We start from the raw sequence: 24000 nt of genomic DNA on the forward strand, positions 1-24000 counted from the left end.
CAATGATTTTCAAATTTGGCTCAAACTGTTATAATTAATATATCAGAGTCAAAGATACATGCAGCCTTCACAGTTAAGGTTTAAGAAAATTCTGTCAATTAAATTTATTCTTCAGTTGCAATTTCAAACATTAGAAGTTTTTAAAATAGATCTAAGGTATAAAATTAAATGTAAGGTGGTATTCTCAGAATGTTGCCTTGATTCCCTCAGCACATGAAGTTCACATAATTATATTTTCTTCAAACCTTGACACTCATTTTTGCAAAATGTTTATAGTTTGTATATACAGACCCGCACATAATTTTTCAGACAGTCATCCTTCCAATTTTATAATATCAGTTATACTGTACGGGTTAAGTTTTGCCTCTTTTGGATTTAGAGAGAAAAAATGTGTAAAGTGAAATAAGGATGACAAACATGATTGTTATAAGGCTCCGTTTTGGACTCTGAAAAAATTGTACCGCTAACATCATTGTGCATTAATAAACTTGACAAGAATTATTAAAGGAGTGCTAATCCTGTCTGGGAGAGGGAAATAGGACAAAATGCTTTGAGAACCTGCAGTAGAGCTGAGTCCAGGAAGTGAAATACAACGAACAGTAATTGACCGTGCGGCAGTAAATGCGGGAAAATGCATCCCTTGCACGAATTCACCGTTACAGAAAATACTGGAAAAAGCATGCTTTCGACTGGTTAATACCAGTGAACATAACGTTGGAATGCGCAAAATGGCTGTAAATGGCAGAATACATGTTGTTTTCCATAGATTAACCGAACAACAATAAAAGGTAAAACGCCTGTAAATGCGTTTTCACGAAATTTCTCGAATTCACTATTGCGGAAAAAGTTGGAAAATGCATGCTTTCGACTGGATAATTCTTGTGAACATTTCGTTCACCGGGCGTAAAATGGTTGCGAACAAAAGAAAACATGGCATTTTCTATGCGTTATACGAACTGCAAACTCTGGAAAATATTATGTTTTCCCGTATTTACACACATTAACCTTCCCGGAAAATGCGTGTTTTCAGCTGTTAACTCCGGTGAATACGTTGTTGTTCACTCGGAAAATGCCAATGAACGAAAGGAAAACACGCTGTTTGCCATGTGTTAACCGAGCGGTTAATGCCGGAAAATGAATTGTTTACCTGCATTTACCGCAAAGGAAAACTACCGAATAATGGAACGAATACTGGGATTCACCGATGCGAAAACGCGCAGAAAACGTCGGATTTTCCGTAGGCAAAACACGGGTAAACGATAGTAAATTGCCACGTTTTCCGTAAATTCAACCTTCGTTTTCCGTACGGTGAACGCTTGTTTTTTTGCCGTGAAACCTAATTAATTCTTTGCCAGTTTCAGTAATGAGAGAGGATTAAGTTGATAAAACAAAGGATTATGTTGACAGAAATACCGAAGGTCAAGTATATTCGTTACATGAGGTCACACAACTCGGGTAATATTCATGGTGAAAATTTGCGTATTTGAGCGGTAAAACTAAAAAAATTATTTCTCGAAAACTAAAACATATTTCCACAAAAAAACCTACACCACAATCATTAGGACAAATTGGGCTACCAAACAGGAAAGTAGGAGTGAAAGCAAATTTTGGGTGACTTGCCGCTGTTTGTCTGATACACGTTGACATTAGCTCTTAATTTTCTTTAAATTGAGCTGCCGAGTTTAAGCACCGAAACATTTGCAAACCAGATGCGTTCCTAGGCTGTCGATAGAATATTTGCGGCGAAAAAGAAAAAAAAAGCCAACATCGTTTTTTTTTCCTTCATTGTTCTAGCAACGTTCGGACCAAATCTCGTGGATTCCGTCAATTCTATATTTGAAGAGAGCTTTTTCTGTGTTTATATATTCTAATCTAAACACGAAGGGAAGCTGGGAGAATCCAAGAAGGTTATGCAAACGTTAGACACAATTAAGGCTTTGCATAGCGTTAGAAAGTATCCAAAAAAATTATTGCCTATTCGTGTTACTTGTTTATTTTCTGTAACGAACTTATCCAAGATTTAGAATCAAGCGCGAGCGGACGAACTCCCTTTTTCTAGCATGGAAGATGTAATCCTCCAGTGGCTACCCAACCTTCCTCCCCGCCCCTTCCTTCCACCCGAATGCTCGAAGGCTAATTAGTCTTAGAACTAATGGCCTGAGTGGATAAATCATAAATTTTGTCTGATTGATGAATAAAAAGCCTAGCCTTAGTTACTGATATTTTTTAAAACAATGATACACTTTGTGACTTTGGTGAATATGTCTGATCATTGCAATGTTGTAACTGTCACAATTATCCTTGTAAGTCTTTCGTTGTCCCTGCTCATCGTCCCTGTACATTGCCTGCATGATTAAAATTAGAAAGAATAGCCTTCACTGTTGACTTACAGCCCTTGTAATTCGATATTGTTCATAAATATGTCTTTTGACAAATTCTCCAACTGGTTGTTGTCCAATTGCCTGTCAACAAATGACGATAGTTAGTGTTCAGGCGCATTATTGATATAAACGTATTACCATTATCATCAATATCTTCAAGTGACAAGAAATGTTTTTGGTAAGAGCCCATGTTGCTCATAGTACAGCAACGTATTTATATTTTCAGGTAAATCTGTCAACTTCATTATTTAGTTTCGCTTATCAGGCGCAAATGTCTTTTAAGACATCCATCCGTAAGTAACACATTCGTCAATCTATTATTTTCCACAGGAAAGATTTCAATGTCGGCATGGGAAACAACATGATATTCGAGTTTCTTAAATGGGCTTTTCCTTACCATTATAAAATAAGGTGAAAACACAAACAATAGTTTATGCAAAGAGCATTTGAAATAGCTTAGACAATTTTCGTAATTTTGCCCTTTTTGTGATTGAATTCGAAAAGTTCAATCCGAAGTTCCCTGTGATGTATGTAGCGAACGATTTTTCCTGAACCGAGCGATTTGATAAAATATCCTTGTTCAAGTATTGGTTCGGCCTTATCAAAAGCGATAGCTATTCAATTTACTCAGTTTTAGTTGTCTTAATATTCCTGAAAAATACCGTAAGTTCAGAAGCTTGTAGTACTGTTCATATGTCGAGTTAGAACAATTTGATAGTTTCTAAAACAACAGCTGTCTGAGATTATTTGCCACTGTGAGTTCAGGGCAGGGCAACTTCAATGCGCTGCCACATCTCCCAGTAGAATATGGTTTCTGGATCTTTAAGTCACAGTCTCTCTAGAAGCGGACCGGTGCATTTCGGTTTAAAACAATTGATCTCTTTCAAACTAGTCCCATGAATCGGTCTTAGTCTAAAAGAATACGAAGCAACCTTGATTTCCCGAAATAATGAAAACTAAATTTTTCCCGTGCGAAAATCCGTTCTGCGCTCGAAGGCCTATTTTTTGATTAACTATCATAAATGGCTCGTTTTTTCACAAAATTCTTGTTTGAAGAACTTTTTCGCTTCGGATATTTAGATCGATCATTTATAGGAACAAATCACGTAATTTTTTTTTAATTTTCAATGGTTTTTGACACTGAAAATTATTTTTTCGCTTAACACCTATTTGCCTCTGCTGCCATGACCGTAAACATGCAACTTTCAATCTCGCCTCTGCTTAAAAGTCCAACTTGTTCCCGATGACATTTTTATTCAGAATAATTAAAATAAGAGATAGGGGTATGTAAATTGGAAAATATATCGTGATTTCGGTTAAATTTTTTTAGCAGAGCGGGCTCATTTTTGAAAATTACACGCAACACTGCACAAAGCGCAGACTTAACTATATATCAAATTTACGTTTACAACTTATGGTGGATGCCTGCATTGAGCACTCTGAAGCTTCTTTATGCTTGTTGATGCCATAAAACAGCATTTAGAAGGGAAAATTCTCAATTCCATCCGCCGAAAGTTGACTCTTCGCCCTAAGCGACCTATTGTTTTCTTTATCACTCAGAGCTCAAATGAAAAATGCAGGAAATGGCACTTTCGAGACGCTAGATTTAAAATCTTCTGTAAGAGCATGCTCCTAGATTCATTACTTTGGACGGCCTTCGGCGCTCGGTGTTATCTTCACGTGCGTTCACCTTAAAAATCTCACGCTACACCTGGAGGATGTCAACTTCTCGAAGAAATCGGAATAAATTACAATTAGATGAACAATAACGTACCATAATACCCACCAGCGCTACGCTCAAAAATAGAAACGTATGAACAATTCATCGGCGGAGTGACGGTGGCGACGTTATTCGTAATTTCATTCATCGCTACATACGTGCATTGCATGTGGCCACAGAGTTTGTCGGATGTGATATATATTACTACGACCCTTATAAAGCCACTATCACACTGACAACGACGCATTTTTTAAGAAAGATGGCTTCAAATCAGACTAACCGTTTTCAGAGCCTAAATTTATCAGTAGAGGAGTTCATAGACGGACAGGAAAATAAAAACACCAAGAAAAAGACTAAACGATATGTTGCTGTGTTCCATGAATTTCTTGTTTTGAAAGGCGGGACGAGGCAAATGAACTAATGACTCCTCAAGCGCTGAACAAGTTTGTCAGCGAGTTCCTTATAACGGTTCGCAAAACAGAAGACAACTAGGAATACGAGCCTAATTTCCTAAGGGCATTCTTCGTTAGCTTTGAGCGCCATTCGAAGAAAAATGAACTATGCACTTTGTCTTATGAAAGACGTCCAGTTCGAGCAAACTCGGAAAGAGCTTCAGTCAAAGCAAAGGGATCTAAAACGGAAAGGCATAGGCAACAAGCCTAAAGCTTCTGCTACTTTGTGAGGAAGATATTCAAGTTCTGTTTGAAAAAGATCTCTCGGGAAGTTCCACGGTATAAGCGCTTTTAAACACGGTATGGTTCAACAACATAATCTTAATTTCCTTACAAATTTTTCTTTAACGATCTATTTAGCGAACGAATTTTCCTAAACCGATGGATGTTTCAAATGAAAATGTGTTAATGCAGCTTTATTAGGATATAACCCAAATATGCGATATCACCCACGCATTCAAACGGCTGCTTTGAAGGTCGGATTCCATGCGTTGCTCTTACCCAAATATTCAAAAAGATTCCAAACTTACAGCCAGGACAGCTGGGTATTGTTACTGAAAATGCTTGATGGTAAATTCTTCAACTCGTTGTTGTTCAAATACCTATCAAAAATAAATGAATGCATTTTCAATTGCATGGTATACAACAACAGAGTTCAGAGAATAAGAATGCTGCCCTAAAAAAGTTATTATTTCTGTTCTCATGCTCTGATAGAAAGGCCTAAAATATACCCACAATTATTACATAATAATTTGTATATGGGGTTGTCACATTTTTCCTTTTCCTTTTTTTTCTTTTTAAATTTTTTATCCCTTCGTCCAAAAGAGAATATTTATAGGAAAATTGAAACACAGACCTGAGTACTGAACCACATAGAATATTCTTGACTTGTTAATGAGGCTATTTAAGGAAGAGGGAAAGGTTCAAAGAGTGAAATTCTACCCCAGAATAATTCCGTTAACAAATTTCCTTTCAAATGTTTCTTTGATAATCTATTTCGCGAACAAATTTTCCTGAACTAATGCATGTTTCAAAGGACATTTCATATGAATGAATGAATGAATGAATGTGTATTTATATACCGCACATATCACATACTGTCTCAAGGCGGTTTACAATTCTAATTGAGTGAGATCGAACGTCAGCTTGTAAAGGCGCCTCTGGCTGCCGCTATCAGTCCATATTAGATCTCACTCACCCACCCAGCCCATGCATGAAATGTACAATGAAACAACAGATAGACCACCACACCGGGAACTACGCCCCCTACTCTTTTCGACAAGTGTGTGGGTTCTTTAACGTCCCCTGCTGACCATGTAACACTGAAGATGCAGGAGACGGGGCCTACGGTTTATAGTCCTTATCCGAGAAGACTTGAATGTCTAACCATTTGCTGGTACAATTACAAAGGCAGCACATTCTCCTCAGTTATTTTAAGACCCTGAGTGTTGGTCCGGTCTGGGGCTCGAACCCTCGACCTCCCGCACAGCAGACTGGCGCTCTACCAACTGAGCTAACCAGGCGGCGGTAAAGTCGTAGTCCAAGTGTTAATGCAGCTGCAGCCATGCGGCCACTCTAGATGGGTATTGCTACTGAAAATGCCTGATGGTAAATTCCTCAGCTGGTTGTTGTTCAACAGCCTATCATAAAGAACTTAATGTATTTTAAATTGCATTCTATACGACAACAAAGTTCAAGGAATAAGAGTGCTCGAAAACTGATAAAGTAACTTCTCTTCTCAAAAAAAAAAAGACGACCAAAACAAAAAGCCAAAGCAAGTAAAAGCTTTGGCAACCCCCTGTGTGCAAAAAAGCAAACAAAAACAAACGAACAGGGTAAGGTGTGAATATCATTTGGCTTCCGGTTCACGCAACATTTCCCAATTATGATCTACTCGCGAGAATGTCCAATTAGTTTATTTAATTTATGAGAATTATATTTGTAACATGGATACATTTATCTTGTAGGAATTGAAAGACTCAAATAATTTTTACGCACATAGATTGTCACGTTATACTTTAAGCGTTATTTATTTGCTTGATTTATCTCGTTGCTTTAAGCCCATGCTCCCACGAAATGTTAGTACGGAAGCCATTAGAAATATGTAAAATCGTCAGTATTTAAATCAAAGGTTCAGACTGATGTTGCTTTGAAATGAAAGTCTCCTAGTTCATGAATCCTTCTTAGTTTCGAATATTTAGTCCATCGTTCATTATTTTACATCCGGATGTTTAAATGCAATTGTATTCCAGAGAATAACACCCCTTATAATTAATAGACTGTTCTTTCATAGACTCGCGAGTGCGCACAAGAAAAAAAAAATTGTGCGCGCGCCATTTTCAAAAACACAACCACACGCTGCATGACAAAAAAATCGATTTAACTGTTACTTCATCTCTTCAGTCGAAGGAAGCGAGTACAACAAATGACCGTCATTTAATTGAGCACTAAACATGCCTCTGATGAAATCTATTTGCAAAAAGTCATCACAAAGAATCAAACTCCGAAGTGTGTCAGTATTTTCCCGCAATCCAACTAAGAACAAATTTGAAATATTTGGGCGAGTCGCCCAAAATTCGTTTTGACTCCTACTTTTATATTTTGTAGCCCAATATGTCCTAATAATTGCACAGCAGTTTTTTTGTGAAAATGTATTTTAGTTTTCGAGAAATGACTTTTCCTGTTCGACCGCTCAAATATGCGAATTTTCACCGTGAATATTACCCGAGTTGTGTGACCTCGTGTAACGAATATACTTGACTTCCGATATTTCTGTCAACATAGAAAAAGCATAGAAAAAGACAGAAAAGGACACAAATACTTTTTTTTAACAGGCTAGATTGTCTTGAGTGTAAACGCGGTATGAAATCCATTTCTTTCCAGAACGAAACTCATTTTGGAATAATGTAAAAGGTACCTTAGGGACGGACCATTAGATTTTTGAGGAGGGGGGGATTTTTGCTAATTGTACGATGTTTTTTCTTCCTTTAAGGCTGTGATCGATTTTTTTGGGACTTGTTACCCAACCCCCCAGTCCCCCCTCGTACCCCTGATAAAAAATCTAACGGTTCGTCACTCATATGCTCTCAGGTCCTAGAACTTTTTTTGCGATGACATAATTTGGTAAAGATTAAAATTACTGTACGTCTGCATTTGTTAAACAGACTATTCAATTGCATTGAGAACTCGATGTGTGCACTTCTAGTGCATTGAGTATTCTTTTGTAACATGGCCAAAGATCTTGTGATATCTATTGTTCAAGCTTATTGTTTCTTTTCAAAGAGGCATCAGAATTATTTTCGTGTCAAATTTGCAAGCGTTACGACCGATCACGTTTCCGCAACGTTTTAGGACAACTCGGCATCTATTCTCCATTCAGTTGCTATTAACCTAAAATCTTCAATGTAGAAGATAAACGAACGAAGTTTGAACGGTTACAAGGAGATAGTGGTCAATTTTCAGAATCATGCAAATGATCTTTGACACGAGCGCAATTGAGCAAACACATGGATTTGCGTTGTTTTTAAGAAGTTGGTGGATGGAAGCTATAGATCTACCCGCGGGTTTAAGGCAATCCGTGACCTCATTGGTGTATAAACAATGCACTGATATGTTTTTCAAGTCCGATTAACGCCTGTATTTTGAGAATTCTTTCGTACAAAGTAGTGAGTTTTTAATATGCAAATTAAGGTCGAAGAGAAGGGTCTCCTCTGATCACGCTGGTATGTAAAATATTTCAGCTGAAGTTTCCATATTTTGTCTGTGAACTAACTGAATACATCTTGTAAATTGTAGCAAGATAGAGTTCCCAGAGCTACATTGTTGTAGTCGCTGCTCGCTGGACAAAATCTTCGACATTTTACACTTTCGATCGCCGTTCACAGGGGTGGTTTGGTCAAAAATCATTTTTGACTTGTGGCGACGCAAAAAGAGAGAATTGGAGAACAACTAGAGTATTCTTGAAACATGCGTCCTAAACCCTTTTCATGGGAAAAAAATAAAAGAAAACTTTTTTCTAGCGGGAAATCGAGAGGACCGCTCTTAGTGAGAGCGGCACTTAAAATCATCTCTTTGTGCTATATTATCTCACTGGTCTGTCGAATATACTTCCAGTACGTTTCGATGGTAGGGTAAGGTTAAAACCAAGGGAAAAATTAAACATGTTCTAGCTCCGCAAATCATTGAAAGTTGGACAAACCACGATCCTTTGTCGCGCTCGACCATGTATTCCTTCCTTTCAGACAGGTTTTATGCCTTTCGGTTCTGGATTTGCATTGGATTTTATCCAAGCCATTTGTTTCCTTTCTTCTTATTTTACGTGAAAGTCTTGTTTAAGTAGTCAACTTCAATTTGTTGGGGAAAATCACCAATGCAAAATCGTTCATAACGGAATTCAGAAAAAAGTTTTTGTTAAAAGTTTTGTATGAGGCTACTTTCATATTCTATTTCATAATACATCTTACACTTTTCTAAACATAAACCATTCTTTACATTCTTTACATTTATAACCTCAAAATCTCTTTAAAAAGAAACAATCTCTTTGATTCAATGCTGTACACACTTATCATCTACTGAATATTCCTGCCGCCCCTAACAAATCTGAAAAATATATTACACCCAAAAGGCTTGAAAAAGGACACAATGAAAACAACTTTAATTTAAGCACTGAATGTAATGGATATCAGCAGGGAGAAAAGTGTTCTACCAATGGCCGGTTTTGTTTCCTATTACAAATCATTATCAGGATTTCTATTTTATGATCGCTAACAAATTTCTGGGTGCCGTTGGTTTAGTTCAAATGCACCTTATCGAGCGCGACAGTAATTTAGGAAGTTCCGTGTTCTGCTTCAGATATATGTTCCCTCGTGGAATATTATTTTTCAAGAAATGAGGCTTCCTCACAGGTCTCATGTTGCTTGTATCCCTGTATCCACTTTATTAGAAATATAGCCAGCAGTAGTTAAATTCAATTACGGTTAGAGAGTCCCGGATATCTCTATAAAAACTTTACAAATTCGTAGGAGTCAGTGAGTCATATATTAAGGTCTTTACCAGTGGTACTTTGTTGCTACTGAGCTTGAGGTAAGATGATTCAGAGACGCTCGAATATTGGATCTGGATTTAGGAAGGATTGGTTGATGGGATTAGAACCCCCTCCTGGCCTCTCAACCAATTTGTTCGGATTAATCAAGTTTGTAAATTTATGGCATACTGTAATACTGATTCATAGACGCTTGGAGATAAATTAAAGGTGCATGACACATTTCTAAACCTCACATTCAGTTGTTGCGCTCAGTTCAAGTGCTTTGACTGCTCATTCAAACTGGGCTCTCGTGTTTTAATCAAATAACAGGTGTCACTGGGCTGATTGTTTTTCTTTTTTTCTATTTCTTTTTTTTTTCTTATTTTGTTTTGTTTTGTTTTATCATCCCTTAATTCAAAGGATAATAATCAGAAGAAAACTGAAACACAGACCTAAGCACCGAATTGCATGGATATTCTTAACCTGATAACTAGACTAGTTAAGAAAGAGGGAGGGGTCTAAGGGGGAAATTCCATCCTCGAATGATTCCTTTGACAAATTTGTTTACTTTTTTTTTTCTTTGTGTACAATCTATCACGGAACGAATTTGCCGAAACCAATGCATGTCTTAAAGGACATTTCTAAGTCCAAGTGTTAATGCCGCTTTCTTAGGATAAGATGCGACAGCACCCACGCATTGAACTGCCTACTTTCAAGGTTGGATTCTGTTTAATATATTTGCCTCTCTTTTGTGCCGGCCTCATGCATTTTTTTAAACTATAAAGATCGTATGCTCGTAAGTTTGTTTTTAACAATCTCAACTTTTGTATTAAAAAGGATTTTACGTCAATTGTCGCCCATTTCTATATTAGCGCAGTCATTAGAGTGGTTATTTTCTTCGTGAATATAATAATTTCGGCAAGAGGAGAAGGAATTTCGTCCATAAAATGTCGTCTGAGGTACGTACTTGAGCAGCCATTTCGAATCCTTGTTTACCTACTGCAAACTTCGTGATCACACAGCTAAAAAGATCTATTACTAGGGCTGCTCATTTTATAATGAGAAATTAACATTTCGGGAGACGAGGAGTGGGGAGGTAGGAACAAGGGTACTGTGCATCAGCATTAGAGGATAGAAGGCATCTAGGTCACTTGGAGATAAGGCATTATTGTATGTTCGGTAGATTTGGACTTAAGGCGTCTTTTGCAAAAATAAAGAAGAGTATAAACTTACAAGCGCCATAACAAGGTGTTTTTGCTAAAAATGTCTGATGGTAATCCCTTCAACTGATTGTTGTCCAACCGCCTAACAAAAAATCATTTAATCACATCATTTAGTACGTTACACCAGTTAAGGAAGGTCAAGAAACACAGAAAATGCTTGTAAACAGACTGTAAGCGTCAATAAAGCAACGCCTCCTTTGTAGTTGCAATAAGAAAACGAGCTATATTGTAGAACAAAATGACTTTGAGGGTTTTCTATTCGAAGCATTGAAAACAGTTCACTGAACACTTTAAAAATTCCTCTCTACTCCCTCTGTATCTTCCAATCACCTATTGTTATAATACATGAGGCTTTACCATACGAACTGATATGAAGTGTAGACCACTTCATGAGTCAGGGGACGTTTATTTGTTTTCATGAGGGTGGAGGGTAGGGTAGTTAATTAAGATACCAAAAGAAGTATGAAAGGGAAAAATAATGAACTAATAATTAAGAATGTGTGGAATAGACAGACGTTGGCAGAGAAGAGTAAGGACAATTTCCTCGTGTTACGACTGGTTTGCGGCCCAGTCTGGGTTTCCATACGGGAAGTTAGTTTTTAAACATGCCCAGAAGTGGCCTTTTCGAACGGTGCCACATAGCTGCATGATACCGGTGTACAAATGCATGTAATATTTTCCGCAGCCAGCCGTAAAATTGTGCCTTACTTACCGATAATACTGGAGGTGGGGAAACTAAAACACCAACAAAATCATTTTAATTTATTTGCCTAAATTGCAAAAAAAAAAAAAAAAAACGCAGGAAATGGCATTTCCGAAACCCTAGATTTAAAAATGTTTTGTAAGAGCATGCCCCCAGATTTCTTAGTTTGGACGGCCTTCACCGCTCGATATTGTCTCCTCGTGCGTTCACAAAAAAGTTTGACACTACACCTAGAGGATGTCAACTTCTCGATCGGTATATTTTTACAATGTGATAACTAGGCGAACAATAATAACCACTAGTGCTACGTTCAAAAATACAAACGGTTTAACAAGTCATCGGCGGTGTGACGGTAGCGGCGAGATTCGTAATTTCGTTCGTCGCCATATAGTGCATTGCATGAGGCTACAGAGTTTGTCGGATGTGATGTGATACATTATTGCGACCATTATAAAACGATCAACACAATGATAACGAGACTTGTGAAAATCATAATTCCCCGCGATGGATATTCGATTAGATAAACTAAAAGCAGGGAATTAGACAGGAGTACCGATCGTTACGTTTAGCTTTTCGTAAATACTACGAGTACGTTTCGGTAGCTGGGTATGGCTAATACCAACATTGTGTGAGATAGGGCGTATCGCGGTGCTGAAACCACACGATACAGACCTGTATTCTTCGAGAACACGGACATATCCGGACGTACCGTGTTCCAAGACATGCGATGTGTCCACCGAGTGTCAGGAACTTTATTCGTTCCAATTCGGACTTAACCCGTCGCATGGAAAATCCGATGTCAGGATACGTCATTGAAACGCGGCGTGTGGAGACCTGGAAATTTCCTTATACTTTCAGATTTGCCGCAAATAATGGCGTACCGTATACGAGCGCGCGGTCAGTCAAATTGTGTCTTTCTTTCGTGTCTTTCTAAAAATTGTCTTTTCCACCGTGAGAACAGTTTCACTAAGTATTCTTGTCCCGAAATTCTACGGTACCAGACGAATCGATCTGTATTCTAGAACCCGATTTTCCACGGTAATACGAGAATCGCGTAGTATTCAAGAACCCGAAATTCCACGGTACTAGACGAATCGGTCTGTATTCTAGAAGCCGGTTTTCCACGTTACTATGAGAATGGCTTGATATTCAAGAACCCGAAATTTCTCGATACTTGAAGAATAGATTCCTATTCTAGATTTTGATATTCCACGGTACGAGAAATTTCACTCGGCATTCCTGATCCACACTACATACTATCAGGTGTTCTTGGAAAAAGCAACGAATTCTCCCGATAATTCTGCACCCTCTTACTAGTGTATTTTTCTCAGAACCCTTACGCCATAAAACAATAAATTATTTTAATATCTAATAAATAATACTCAAAATGGGCAATTTACAGAATCTATTTCATCATGTGATGACTAACAACTAAGTCTAACCTTATGCACAAAAAGGGAAAATTTAGATTGTGTAATAATTAAATATACTAAGCTAAAAGTGCTTAATGCTTGACATGGATGGAAGCAACATTTTCAATATTTACATAAATCATTACACCACGACAATAATTTTAGTATGATAAAAAGACATTTTTCCATCAGTCAGATATGAAGACAAGAACAACAAAAAGAAATGTCTATACTCTAATATTAGAGAGTAATAAAATTTTATCAAAAACAACAATAAATTCTAAGCAAGTCATACCATGTTAACAACTTAGTGAGCCCTGGTTATTGACTGAGCTGGAAAGTGCCTTTTTAAAGGCAATTCTTTAACATAAAAGTTGTCTGAAGAGCACAATAATTCAAGAAGCTTGTTTGAAATCATTCCAATAAAATTAACTGTGGCATATCCAAAACTGTAGCATTCTTTACAAAGGTCTTCAGTACATCTAATATTACTTCAACAATAAATGGAGTTGATCGCCACAAAATTCTATGTTATTTAAGGTTTCTTCCCACAGATTTTTGAACTGTTTGCAATAGCTGGCAGATTATGTTCCAATCAAGATGAGAGAGAGAGAGAAAGTGGCATCATTTGTTAATTTTTCAATTTGTGAAACCAGATAATGCAATATGCAAAAAAAAAAACATTTCATGAGTTGGGGTTAAAAAGGAACTATTCACCCTAATACCCATAAACCACCTTGCCATTCTGTCAAATGAACTGAATTAAAAACAGAAGGCAAAACATACAAGTTATGTAAATAAAGAACACTTAGGCATTAATTTAGTCCCACAGTGACTGTAGCCGTCTGTTTGGCCTCCTCCGGATTGTGACAGGGCTGGTGTCCAACATATGCAAGGGTTCCCCATCGCTTTCATCGCCACTGCAATGCTGTGGGGACGGCGGGGAGGGAGGAATCCTATTTTGAGAAGGAGACCTCTCAGGAAGGAGTGCCCATGCAGGTGAGGAAGTTGGTAGACTGTGTGTGGATGGCTCTCCTTCTACTCTTGTATTTTGTGGATGTGAGCTTCAGGAGGAAGATGGCTGTTTGTCAATTTTCTCCTAAAGTCTCTTTAAGAGAGGAGATAGCTGTGGACTACGCCACAGTGGTGACCTCACAACCCACACATCCTCTTGACTGCCCTCACCATTCTCCTTGCCACTCATGAAATTTGCATCAATTTATTGCAGAGCAGTCTTCTCTGCTTTATTTCTTCTGTCAGGTGGATTGTCAAGGTATTGTTGTCTTTTTGTTTCATAATATCTTGACACAGCACCTGGTACATAAAAATAGTATTAGGTTAATTGCATATTATTTATTTATTACCCAAATTCATGAAAAAGTCTTTGATGAGAATCTTGTCCTAACATTGAAAGCTACTTTTCTCAAATTTATCCATTCGTTCTCTCAAGTAAATGGCAACCTTACATCAACATTCAATGAGAAAGTCAGGTTAGGTCATTTTCAAATTCAACCTATTAAATTGTTTGATATGCATCAAATGTGTCTCTTCGAAGTTAAGTTTCATTCAACAGAAACAATAGGGGTCTTCTACTAAAGGCAGGCACAAGACAGGTTACGCACCTCGAAAAGCTCTGTTTTAGGGTACTCTAGACAACAAACTTTCAGATGAATTAAACAAAAGTTTAAAAAATTTCTTAAAAGGTGACCACATTTTGTTGGACCAGAAAAGTAAATTGTATGCACACTCTAGTAGCACATTTATGTATGTACTTTAAAGAGAAAATCATATGAACACATCACTTACACTTGATGGTTGACTTTTCATAGTCATTGTTTTCCTTTTCCAGTTCCTTACAAAGAAATCCTCGAACAACACTGTTGTGAGCAGTATCAATGCTACAAAGGAATGTTATAGTAGTAATGCTTTGTTAGAAAGGTGCATAAAGATGAACAAAATTAAATATAGGTTTAAGTTATTGACCAAGCTTGTTTGGAAGGTGATAAAATTTTTGTGTATTTATGAACTGAGACTTTGTCAAGATCTGTGAAGATGTAAAAAGTAAACAAGGCTAATTGCTCAATGCTTGAGGGAAAATCACAGACAAATAAAATCCTGTCTTCCCCATTTGCCAGCCAATCACAAAAAATCAGGGGACTTTGAAGAGAGCCGGAAACAAGTCACTTCAAGTTGTTTTAAATGACAGAAAAGAACACAGGCTTCTCCATCTCCTCGCGGTTTGCTTGGATCAAAATGGAGGACTATTAAGCATTGTGTAAAATCTTTTTTTGTCTTGTGAAAGTAATCCTTTTCAGTCACAAGTAAGAAAAGCTTTAATTTGTCCTGCAAATTTTAATGTGGCTTCTTGCTCTGAAATGTGCCACCCCTCTAGGAGGGACAATCTCCTAACTTTGGTTGTCCTTTTTCCCCACCTAGAAAGGGAAATTAAGTTCTTTGACTACACCCTTTGCAAAGTCCCCTCCCTTAACCAAGGTTCCCCCCTCCAGGAGATGGCTGATGTAGGTGCATTTCCAAAACATTCCACAGACGAACTCTTAATATCCTGAATAGATATCTTTTACTCACCCTTCACTTCCACAAAACTAAAGTTCAACTTCTTGTTTGTTGTGCAACAAGTGCACATCACCCTTAAATTCAAACAAAATTAATTATAAGAACATTAACGTTTCTTATAAGAACAGTGTATGTGGAATCAAAGGTGAAAAGTGAAATAAGGGAGTTAAGTTCAAATTCTAATAATATCATGGGTAGCAAATTATGCTTACAATTGTGTGGTTTAAAATTTCTAGCCAGAAAACAAGATGTTTTATTTACAAAAACAAACAACTTAGGGACAAATTAAGAAATAAATGTTTAATCATTTGTCTCATGACATAGAGTCAGGCTATCAAAAGTTTGACAGCAATGTTTCCTACTGCTACACTGCTAGTCTTTGTCAGGCAGCATGTTTGAATGTTTACATGTCGCTATATGTAGTACTTTGGTGTTTTGTCATTGGTACGTTGTAGTACTCTGTCCCTGGTGAATTTCAATCCTCATTATTATTCCTACTAGCAGATGTTATTCCCTCATAGGTCCGCTTTGTTATTGACCGGCTGTGATGCTTTTTAACTGTAGCCATCCACACTTCAGAAATTTTGATCCCACTCTCTCTATTGATGTTATTAGGGTAAAGTTTTATGTGGATGGCTTCTTATAATGAGAGCAGAATTTAAATTCCTTAAGCATGGATGCCCACAATCAAAAAGCATAACAGCTAGTCAGTAAAAAAGCTGACCTACGGGAGAACAACATCTGCTGGTTGGAATAATAATGAGGATCAAAATATCCCAATGATGGAGGGCCAAAAGTACCAATGACAAAACACCAAGGTGCTACATATAGCAACACATAAACATTTGACTTCATCACCTGATGAAGAAGACTAGCAGTGTAGCTGTCGAAACACCCAATCAAACTTTTGATAGCCTGACTCTAAATCATGAGAAAAATGATTAAATGCTCATTTATCGATTTAACCTCAATGAACAATAACATCTACCTTAACTTAAGGACATTTTTGTAAATTATTACAGAAAAAAAACAATCTATACTGAACTATGTGGAGTAACCTTTTTCAATAGCTTTAAAACTAAATTGCAGAAGTTGATTTTCAGGCACTATTGGCAAATGATGTCTGACATTCTCAAAACTTCATACAGTGGAGCAATCTTGGAGGCCGCCCCCCGAGTATTTATTATTCTCGGCTTAGTTTCAAACAAGCCATATGACATGCGGTATTAACATCACAAAGAAGGGAATACTGTCCCACAAGCTTAAAATACTTCCCATACCAGAATCGAAGCTTAAAAGGAAACGCCTATTGCTACAGTGCTGGAACAAAAATTTGCACAAACCTTTAGTTGCTTTGGAACAGGCCCACGAAGGATATTCTCCTTCTCAGTCGACTGAGGTTGGCGATCGAGCTTGTGTCGTACAGTCTGTAGTTCGGTCTTCACCTCAGCAACTTCTTTACAAGCGTTTTCCAGTTCCACGCTCAAACTGTATAGTTTGGCATTTTGCCGCTTTACTATATCCCCCAGTTCTTTGATTGTGTCGAACAACTGTCGAATTTCTCGGTTTGAGACCACCAGGTTCTCCCGATTTCTAATAGAATCTTCTCGTAAAGGCTCTGGATGGGATGGAACTGCGCTTGATCGGACGCCGGTTGATGAGCTTGAGCCGAATGGTCGTCGACTCAAAGTGGTACTGGTATTACCACTCCAGAAGAAAGTTGCAGCCACATCGATGTCAAAACTAAAATCGTCCAGCGAATATTATGTAACGCGTCCACAGGTCGAGCGACGCTCCTCTTTCCCTTCTATTTCGTCTACGCGACCCGTAAGCCAATAATCTACTTCTAGAGCAACCACGTGAGTAAGACTAACCAATAAGCGCTTTCTCATTGAATGTCACGCAATTTGTCGGCACTTCTGTCGGCACTTAACTCGGTAGCATATTAATGGTTACTGAGAGTTCTTCACCAAGGCAGCATAATAGGTGAAAGTACGGATCAATTGAGAAGGAAATTTTGTGAAAACTGCGCTTCTTGGTTTGGGGAAAGCTTCTATTATGATCACATATGTGAAAAGTACGGTTTGCAGAGATTAAACGTGAAAGGTGAGTTGAGTTAATAACGAGGTTGATCTTTCTGAACATAGGTCGACGATAGTTGAAATTCCTGAAAGGTTTTCTTCAGTCCTCATAGTGTTTTAAGCCCGGGTCGCACAGGATACAATACTCCTGATTATTTGCGATGGTTCGAAGTTAAGCCGTTTTGAGAGAAGGAAGAATCTTGTTCTGCGCGCTGGACAAAACTGAAAAACCCCTGCGCATGGTAGAGACTCGCGCGTGGGGGAAACTGGGGACGACAACGTTAAACCATAGCAACACGTACGTGAAATGGCGGAATTTTCGAAAAAAAAAATGAACAGCGCCATTTTTTACTCCAGTTAAGACCTGGGTAGAACTTGCGCGCTTTAAACCTTCGCCAAAGACCTACTGGTAAGAGTGCTAAGACATATCTCCTGAACACAAACCAAAATTTTACAGCAAAGACAAGAGTCAAAGATCTCTGCTGGAACATCTGAAAGCATTACCAACAGTTTTTTAAATAGTAACTGTCACCTGTAATATCAATTAAGCTCGGCTGTTACAGGTATTACGGGTTACGGGTTACAGCCCCTAACGACAATGCCACATGCACAGTACTATTACAGCTCTGTCCAGGCTGTCTGTTATGGGCTGTGTTTATGTAATTACATTCAAAACTTTGTTGGGGCAGGGCCAGGATTTTTCTGACTTTTTCCTATGTATCAACATAAGGTCCACCAATCAATTAAATGTACAGTACTTCAGTTCTCTGCGGAAAATGACATTCAGATGTGGGAAAACACAGTCTGTTGCTTTACAGTGTTATATGTAAACAGCTTGATGCAAATTGACCTTTTTAATAATAATAATAATTTTTCTTTATTTGCTTTTGTTTTACTTTTGACTCTTGGGTACACACATCCGTTTGTGTGTAAAGGTTGTTATTTTATACCCCAGGAAATACACCTGTAGCAATGCTGTTGCATGTTGCTCTGTAAAAGGAGCCTCACTGTATATCAGCTCATTGATGCTGATCAATCTGACATTCATCTTGTGCTGTTAGTCACTCCTAGAATTGGTGACAAATTCTACTGCAACCACTGCAAGAAAACAGTGAGCTAAAGTACCTTCTACAAGAATCAGACACTATATGGTGATGTTGCATGTGGATTCTCTAGTCAAAATGTGGAGCTTGAGTTAGACATGGACTCTGATTCAGAAAATGAAGGTGCTCTTCCTTGTTGGGATAATGAAGACAGGCAGTTCTTTTCAGAAGGAGATTCTAATGGTGGTGAAAATGATGTAGATGATGAAATGTTACCAGAGGAGTCCTCAGTGGAAAAACATGAAAGCTCCATGCAATCAGAACAGCAACTTTTGGTTAGTTTATAGAATATTATTGGTTCATACAGCAAACTAATAACCCTCATAAAATGGCTTTTGCTCTTAAATCACTCTTCTTAGGTAGCTTAATCTCTCATAAACCAATAGAAAAATGTTTTCTGGGGATTACTTTTCCAACTTAAGCTATGTTTTACTGTTTTATCTTAGGTAAAAATTTAGATGAGGCAAGTGCCTCGTCTTGCCTCAGGCTACAGCGTGGCTACTGCCCTGCTTTTATGTGTAAAATTTCTTTTAGTGAAATATTTTGATATTCATTTTATTCACAAGTGATGTAAATACATGCAGAATGGTGTACATGTATACTGAACCTTGAGTACTATTTATTGCTATTGTTTCTGATGTACTGTTATTTCATTTCAGGAGGATGATGTTGAGAACAATACGCAGAGCTTTGAGTATTCTCATAAAAATGGAAAACAGTGCAAAAAAAAATGTGGTAAACAGAAGGAACCAAGAAGTGATTGCACAGAACTGAGGGCTTTGCTTTTATTCTTACTTCTGTGGCAGGCAATGTTCAAAGTTGCAGACAGGGCTATTGTTCTACTCTTAAAGTTTTTCAAGCTGTTGTTATCTGGTATTGGTAAGATGATGCAAGCAGAAGTTCTTATTACCTTGCCAAGATCATCCCAGAAACATTGTTCATGATTCGAAAAAATCTTGGCCTTCAGAAGAACAGTTTTATTAAAAATGCAGTTTGCTTTAAGTGTAAAACTCTCTCTAATTTTGATGAATGTGTTTGCCAAAGGCCAAATGGTGAGGTTGTATCAGCAAAATGCAGTCATGTGAGTTATCCACGCCACCCACACCAAGCCCGAAGGAGGCCATGTGGTTCCGTTTTGATGAAAGTTATGAGGTCAAGAGCAGGAAAGACATTCTTGTATCCTAGGCAGGTTTACTGCTTTAAAAAAGGTTACTGATTCATTACAAGACCTTATTAACAAGCCAAACTTCATGGAAAACTGTGAAAAGTGGAGAAATTGTTCCACCCAGCTGTCAGACAATGTTCTTGGAGACTGTTTTGAAGGAAGAGTTTGGTAAGAGTTTCAGTATGTGGATGGAGAGCCCTTTCTTGCCATACCAAATAACTTTGCTCTCATGTTGAACATTGACTGGCTTCAGCCCACTCTTCATGGTTCAAAATCCATTTGTGTCATTTACATGGTTGTAATGAACCTTCCAAAAAAGGAACGCTTCAATCTTATTGTTGTTGGAATAATTCCTGGGCCAAAGGATCCTAAGCATTATATCAATTCCTTCCTGCAGCCATTAGTAGATGACCTTATTGACTTGTGGGATGGAGTTATCTTAGACACAAACATTTCTGGAACTGGGGAGATGTTCCGAGCTGCTATCTTAGCTTTGTCAAGTGATATACCAGCAACTCGGAAATGTGGAGGTTTTATTGGCCATACTGCAAAGAAAGGTGAGTGCTCAAAGATGCACTATAACTAGAGTCTTTTATACAATTTTAATAATAACTCCTTGGTTATTTTTTTTTTTGTATTTGTGTATGTATACCTACCAACTCACATGTCTTGGGAATCAAAAAACTTCGATCTCAAGTCAGCCCTCACCAGCTGACCAATTCCTCACACCTAGCAGAAAAGTTTGAGCTAATACATCCTCTGACTTTTAGAAGGGAAGTGCTAGAGACAAGGTTGTGTTTTCATGTGTTAGGAAGTTTGGAATTGTTTGGGTGTGCATTTGAAGTCTTTGGATTATCTCCAGATATGATCAGGTTCTCTATCAAAAATCCTGGCACTTGTAGGATAAAAATCTCGCACCCTTGGCTAAAAAAAGGGTACAATGGAATTATGTGAGATTACCATACAAACAATGTTAATATTGGTAGGTATTAAACTCTTCTCTAATAAATTTAAAAAAATGAAAATTAATTCTTTCAAACTGGTCTTTCCGTTCTTGACATTTTGATAGAATGCAGTCACGCCATATTCTTGGAAAAAAAATATGTGAACACTCAAACCTCCCTATTCAAACATATATGTACATGTATACATGTTACATAAATATAAAAGTTTAAAGTAGACAGGCCATTAGGTCTGTGGCAACAAAGCACTTATACAGTGTAGTAGCAAAACTCATTAGCTTTTGACCAGACCTGAATGACCGACTGACCAAACGACTGACTGTCAAACTAAAAACAAATAATAATAAGTCCACAAAAGTATCACATAACTTTTTATTATTATCAAAATTTTATGGTGGACTTAAATTTTAACCTTGCACCTGCCAGAGGCCTGATACCCTGTTTGTGGCATGTTGCTTTGTGTAAGCCTTTGCATAATGCCTAGATGTATCAGAATACATTATGAACCATATGTTAACTGGTTTTCATTTTATTATCCCCAGGAGTTCAAATTATATTTCCAGGAGGCATGGAAGAGTTCCAGCAACTTATGGATTGTGAAGGCAAGCAAAAGGGAACTTTACTAGAAGTAAATGTCTGTGTCCAGCAGTTCTGCAACATGGTTGAATCTGAAACTGGCAGTCCAGTTAATGTTAACCTTAGTAAATCTGAGACTCAAGTACCACTACCACCAATCAAAAGGGGATGCAATTGAAGGTGATGATGTGAGGAGACTACAGAAGACTTACGAGGCCATGTATGCTGGTGGTAGAATCATCCATGTTTCCAGCTTCTGTGATAAGTTCAAGCACCTTTTATACAAAGGATACCGTTGTGCAGCAGACTCAGCTTGTCACCAACAGCCTTTGATGACTCTAGTAGACCTGCTATCATTAGGGACTTTCTGCAACATGATGTGGTTATCAAAATGGAGAATGGAAAATCTCAAAAGATCACCCACCTTCTAGCATTAGTTTAATGGTATGCTAGGCATCCTCAGTGTAACAGGTATTCAAAACCTGTAGAGATTTGGGCGAATCATTTCGAGTCAGTTATTCCAGAACATGCCTTTTATGAGCCAGTGGGAAGATTCCAGTCTAGCTGTGTCTTTTAAATATCAAGTTCCGCTTCTGCGCCATCAGAAAAAGTTCATGAAATAATACCATTACCAAACTCAGTTAGAGTCTAACATTATGGAGCTTTAATTTATGGAAAGGAAAACAGATTGCAGAAAGTGGATTTGGTGTTGGTACTTTCTCAATGAACATCTGTACATGATTGAGTCTCAAGATACATTTTCATTTCTAGATATTTACATTCTGAAACATTTTCCTAAGTTGGATCATGATAAGCGGAATTGGTTGACAACAGCAATTATTTTGGTTACAGACTGAAATAAATCAGTGATCACATAACATGACATGTTAGATTAATAAGAATATTGTATTTAGATTTTTATGTACTGTCACAATTCAGTCAATTTGCAATTAATGTCATTTGATTATGCTATTGCCAAAAGTGGTTTGCACAAGTAGTTCTTTGATATAGCAATAGGTACCAAATGTATTGTGTGATCATGTACAACAGTTAGTGTATGAGAAGTTATGGTATAACCTCTCAAAATAGCTGTAGTTACTTATTTTTGCACAATAAAATATTGAAACTTTAGTATGGTTCTTTAAGGGAAACCCAAAATATTGCTGTCAGTGTTTCATATAATTTTTTATCAGTTTTTAAATGTTACATGTATTACAATCCACTGGCTGACTGTTGGCCAAATTGCAATTTTATGCAACAACAATAAAAACAACAACAAATTTATCGAAGTATTTCCTAACAGTACATGGCATTACCTATTAGTTGAGCTGAAGAAAATACAATAAAGCTCGAATCATTTTACAAAAGAAGTTCCCAGACATTGTTAGTAATTACGTATCTTTAATATGCTATGTTTAAAAGATGAGCCTCTAGGTTGTGCTAAAACTTTTTGTCCTGATAGCTGGGTTGTTGCCTGTTGTCATATATCATATGCCGTGAAGGATAAGATTGCCATCAGCAAAGCAACTGTTGCAAATTATTTTCCAACTTTAATGTTCAAAACGTTAAAAAAATTGGAAAGACTGAAAAAAACCCTAATAAGTTTAGAATTACCAAATCGGATCGACTGGCACAAGGTTTCCTTTTACATGAAATTAAAAACAGAAGGTATACTTTACTTTAGTTTAAACACTGAATGCGAAGGCGCAACAGTATAGGCGCGAACAGGTACCCCGCCTTAAGCGATAGGTAAAGGTGCGAGGAGATACTGAAAAAAATACATTCAAGCGAACGCGAAAGCCCGGATAAGCAAAGGAAGGTGAAGATGTATGTGCGTAAATTGATGATCTCCAGAACGTAAACTTTTTAAAAAACTTTGGTACTTGAGAATGGAAGAAGGCTTTGAGACCCACGACTGACGACACGAATTACCAAAGGATAATGAACTGATAGTGAGAGATCGCTAGAGATGTACAACTGAACAGTCGGCCATATGTTCTCCACGCATTTTTAACTATAAAATTCTGAAGGGACAAAAGAGAACAAGCGTTTATGGTTTCCAAGTAACGTGCTAGGACAAAGGTACACAAATACATTTATTCTACGACAAAATACATCCGTGCCTTTAAGTATCAGACCCTTGATATTCTTTGGCGATTAACGTACAGAGGGCGTGACTTGTCACGACACGCCGTGTCACGGGTGTCAGGAACATGACACTCTCCGACACGCCAAGTTTCCCGACACGTTGCGTTCCGATCTGCGACTCGTCGGGTCAGTCGTGAAATATCACGGCTCCAAAAATTCCACGAAATTACTCATTTCACGCAGTGCAAGGGAAAAAACATATTCCAGCTTCGCAAATCATTGAAGGTTGAGTAAACCACGACACTTTGTCACGCTCAAGACTGTATATTATTTATTATCAGACAAGTTTTGTGCCTTTTCGGTCCTGGATTTGCTTCGGAAATTAACCAAGGGTTTTGTTTCCTTTTTTCAAGTTTCATGTTTAGGCTTGTTTAAGTTATAAACTTAAGTTTTGGAAATAAACACCAAAGTAAATTAGTTCACAACGGGATTAGGGAAAGTTTTTGTTAAAAAAGTTTTTGTTTGAGGTCACTTTCA

General features: G+C 37.7%; 1 protein-coding gene, 1 long non-coding RNA gene and 1 pseudogene across 3 annotated transcripts in view; 1 reads left to right on the plus strand and 2 right to left on the minus strand.

The window, feature by feature from the left end:
• Positions 1–2386: 2386 nt before the first annotated feature.
• The window catches only part of LOC149052428 (uncharacterized), a 90523-nt gene continuing 68909 nt past the window's right edge, over positions 2387–24000 (minus strand). Inside the window, exon 9 of the mRNA XM_089194984.1 lies at positions 2387–2462. Coding sequence (XP_089051110.1) covers positions 2387–2462 — 76 coding nt within the window. The remainder of the gene's footprint in view (positions 2463–24000) is intronic.
• On the minus strand, positions 12847–17444 carry LOC149052429 (uncharacterized). Its single transcript, XR_016183293.1, has 4 exons — positions 16832–17444; positions 15501–15562; positions 14721–14812; positions 12847–14228 (listed from the first exon to the last, which is right to left on the minus strand). It is a non-coding gene; the product is annotated as an uncharacterized LOC149052429 (long non-coding RNA).
• On the plus strand, positions 17438–22742 carry LOC149052430 (uncharacterized; annotated as a pseudogene). The gene is made up of 4 exons (XR_016185081.1): positions 17438–17594; positions 18631–18947; positions 19332–20421; positions 21345–22742. The product of XR_016185081.1 is annotated as an uncharacterized LOC149052430 (transcript).

This window comes from Pocillopora damicornis, chromosome 1, assembly GCF_964200805.1.
Source record: "Pocillopora damicornis chromosome 1, jaPocDami1.2, whole genome shotgun sequence".
NCBI lineage: Eukaryota > Metazoa > Cnidaria > Anthozoa > Scleractinia > Pocilloporidae > Pocillopora > Pocillopora damicornis.